Source organism: Salmo salar, chromosome 07, assembly GCF_965601325.2.
Source record: "Salmo salar chromosome 07, fSalSal1, whole genome shotgun sequence".
Taxonomy (NCBI): Eukaryota; Metazoa; Chordata; class Actinopteri; order Salmoniformes; family Salmonidae; genus Salmo; species Salmo salar.
Genome location: NC_138297.1, coordinates 75,527,742 through 75,530,000, shown reverse-complemented (window position 1 = coordinate 75,530,000; position 2,259 = coordinate 75,527,742). Strand labels below are relative to the sequence as shown.

At 48.3% G+C, this 2,259-nt stretch overlaps 2 protein-coding genes across 3 annotated transcripts in view; both read left to right on the top strand.

The window, feature by feature from the left end:
* The window catches only part of LOC106591296 (exportin-T), a 58,914-nt gene extending 56,984 nt beyond the window's left edge, over window positions 1-1,930 (top strand). Inside the window, 1 exon segment of the mRNA XM_082978099.1 lies at window positions 1-1,930. This exon segment is cut by the window's left edge and continues 936 nt beyond it. The gene's annotated coding sequence lies outside the window, so the exon portion shown is untranslated.
* Window positions 1-1,930, top strand: part of LOC123723810 (uncharacterized) — a 1,938-nt gene extending 8 nt beyond the window's left edge. Inside the window, exons 1-3 of one of the 2 annotated variants that reach the window (XM_082978097.1) lie at window positions 1-664; window positions 696-801; window positions 863-1,930. The exon at window positions 1-664 is cut by the window's left edge and continues 8 nt beyond it. In XM_082978097.1, coding sequence (XP_082834223.1) covers window positions 1-664; window positions 696-801; window positions 863-1,455 — 1,363 coding nt within the window. In that variant the 3' untranslated portion in view covers window positions 1,456-1,930. The other variant, XM_082978098.1, reaches the window with a different exon arrangement.
* Window positions 1,931-2,259: the final 329 nt, after the last annotated feature.

Sequence of the window (2,259 nt, the reverse complement as noted above, 5' to 3'; positions counted from 1 at the left end):
AGGTTGTCCCTCAGAACGTTGTCCCTCAGAACGTTGTCCCTCAGAACATTGTCCCTCAGAACGTTGTCAGGTTGTCCCTCAGAACGTTGTCTGGTTGTCCCTCAGAACGTTGTCCCTCAGAACATTGTCCCTCAGAACGTTGTCAGGTTGTCCCTCAGAACGTTGTCTGGTTGTCCCTCAGAACGTTGTCTGGTTGTCCCTCAGAACGTTGTCTGGTTGTCCCTCAGAACGTTGTCTGGATGTCCCTCAGAACGTTGTCAGGTTGTCCCTCAGAACGTTGTCAGGTTGTCCCTCAGAACGTTGTCCCTCAGAACGTTGTCAGGTTGTCCCTCAGAACGTTGTCCCTCAGAACGTTGTCCCTCAGAACGTTGTCCCTCAGAACATTGTCAGGTTGTCCCTCAGAACATTGTCAGGTTGTCCCTCAGAACATTGTCCCTCAGAACGTTGTCTGGTTGTCCCTCAGAACGTTGTCAGGGTGTCCCTCAGAACGTTGTCCCTCAGAACGTTGTCCCTCAGAACGTTGTCAGGATGTCCCTCAGAACGTTGTCAGGGTGTCCCTCAGAACGTTGTCAGGTTGTCCCTCAGAACGTTGTCTGGTTGTCCCTCAGAACGTTGTCAGGATGTCCCTCAGAACGTTGTCCCTCAGAACGTTGTCCCTCAGAACGTTGTCAGGTTGTCCCTCAGAACGTTGTCAGGATGTCCCTCAGAACGTTGTCCCTCAGAACATTGTCCCTCAGAACGTTGTCAGGTTGTCCCTCAGAACATTGTCAGGTTGTCCCTCAGAACGTTGTCCCTCAGAACGTTGTCCCTCAGAACGTTGTCAGGATGTCCCTCAGAACGTTGTCCCTCAGAACGTTGTCAGGATGTCCCTCAGAACGTTGTCCCTCAGAACGTTGTCCCTCAGAACGTTGTCAGGTTGTCCCTCAGAACGTTGTCCCTGAGAACGTTGTCAGGGTGTCCCTCAGAACGTTGTCCCTCAGAACGTTGTCAGGGTGTCCCTCAGAACGTTGTCAGGGTTCAGGATGTCCCTCAGAACGTTGTCAGGGTGTCCCTCAGAACGTTGTCAGGGTGTCCCTCAGAACGTTGTCAGGGTGTCCCTCAGAACGTTGTCCCTCAGAACGTTGTCAGGATGTCCCTCAGAACGTTGTCAGGGTGTCCCTCAGAACGTTGTCAGGATGTCCCTCAGAACGTTGTCAGGATGTCCCTCAGAACGTTGTCAGGGTGTCCCTCAGAACGTTGTCAGGGTGTCCCTCAGAACGTTGTCAGGGTGTCCCTCAGAACGTTGTCAGGGTGTCCCTCAGAACGTTGTCAGGGTGTCCCTCAGAACGTTGTCAGGGTGTCCCTCAGAACGTTGTCAGGGTGTCCCTCAGAACGTTGTCAGGGTGTCCCTCAGAACGTTGTCAGGATGTCCCTCAGAACGTTGTCAGGTTGTCCCTCAGAACGTTGTCAGCATGAGTAGGAGTGCTGATGGAGGACGTAACGAATAAGAAGAGGTTTGGACTGCTTCTAGATCACGAGCCCTGAACAAGGTTCTCCTCTACCCTCAGTCCCCTCAGGAAGAACAGGACCTGGTTAAACAAACGTCTGTTTGTTCTGATCACACGTCAGGAACTGTATCTCGGTGGGGTGGGGCTTAACAGAAGGTCCACTACAGGGCCCTGGTCAACACTAATATAGGGAATGTGGGGAGGGGGGTGGAGGGCGGCCATTTTGTGACTGAGCGAAGTCATCCACTGCACCTTCAACTGGAGAAATCTGGAGCGGACAGACGAGCGACGTGTTTACCCTCGGTGTTCGTTACAACACCGTCACTTTCAGAAGGAATTAAGGACTTTACAAGTGGATCGAAATGTAAATATTACGTTTGTTGTTTTTTTTTAAAGAAGGAAATAATATGTTTGGATGTAAATAAATTAGTTTCATTGTTTTAGTGGGTTTTTTGTCTATTTTGAACTTCCTTTTCTGAAAATATCTAATATTAAAGTTTAGTCGGTTATGAGATGAAGGCTTGAGAAACATGATCCATGTATGAACTGACTTTAAACCAGACAATGGTATTTTATACCCAACTATTACTGACCATTCAGCTTGACGAATGAGGAAATGTGATTTGATAATGCAAAACCTGCCTATTTGTTCAGTGTGTGTGTGTATATATATATATAATAAAATATTACTGACCATTCAGCTTGACGAATGAGGAAATGTGATTTGGTAATGCAAAACCTGCCTGTTTAAATATATATATATATATATACT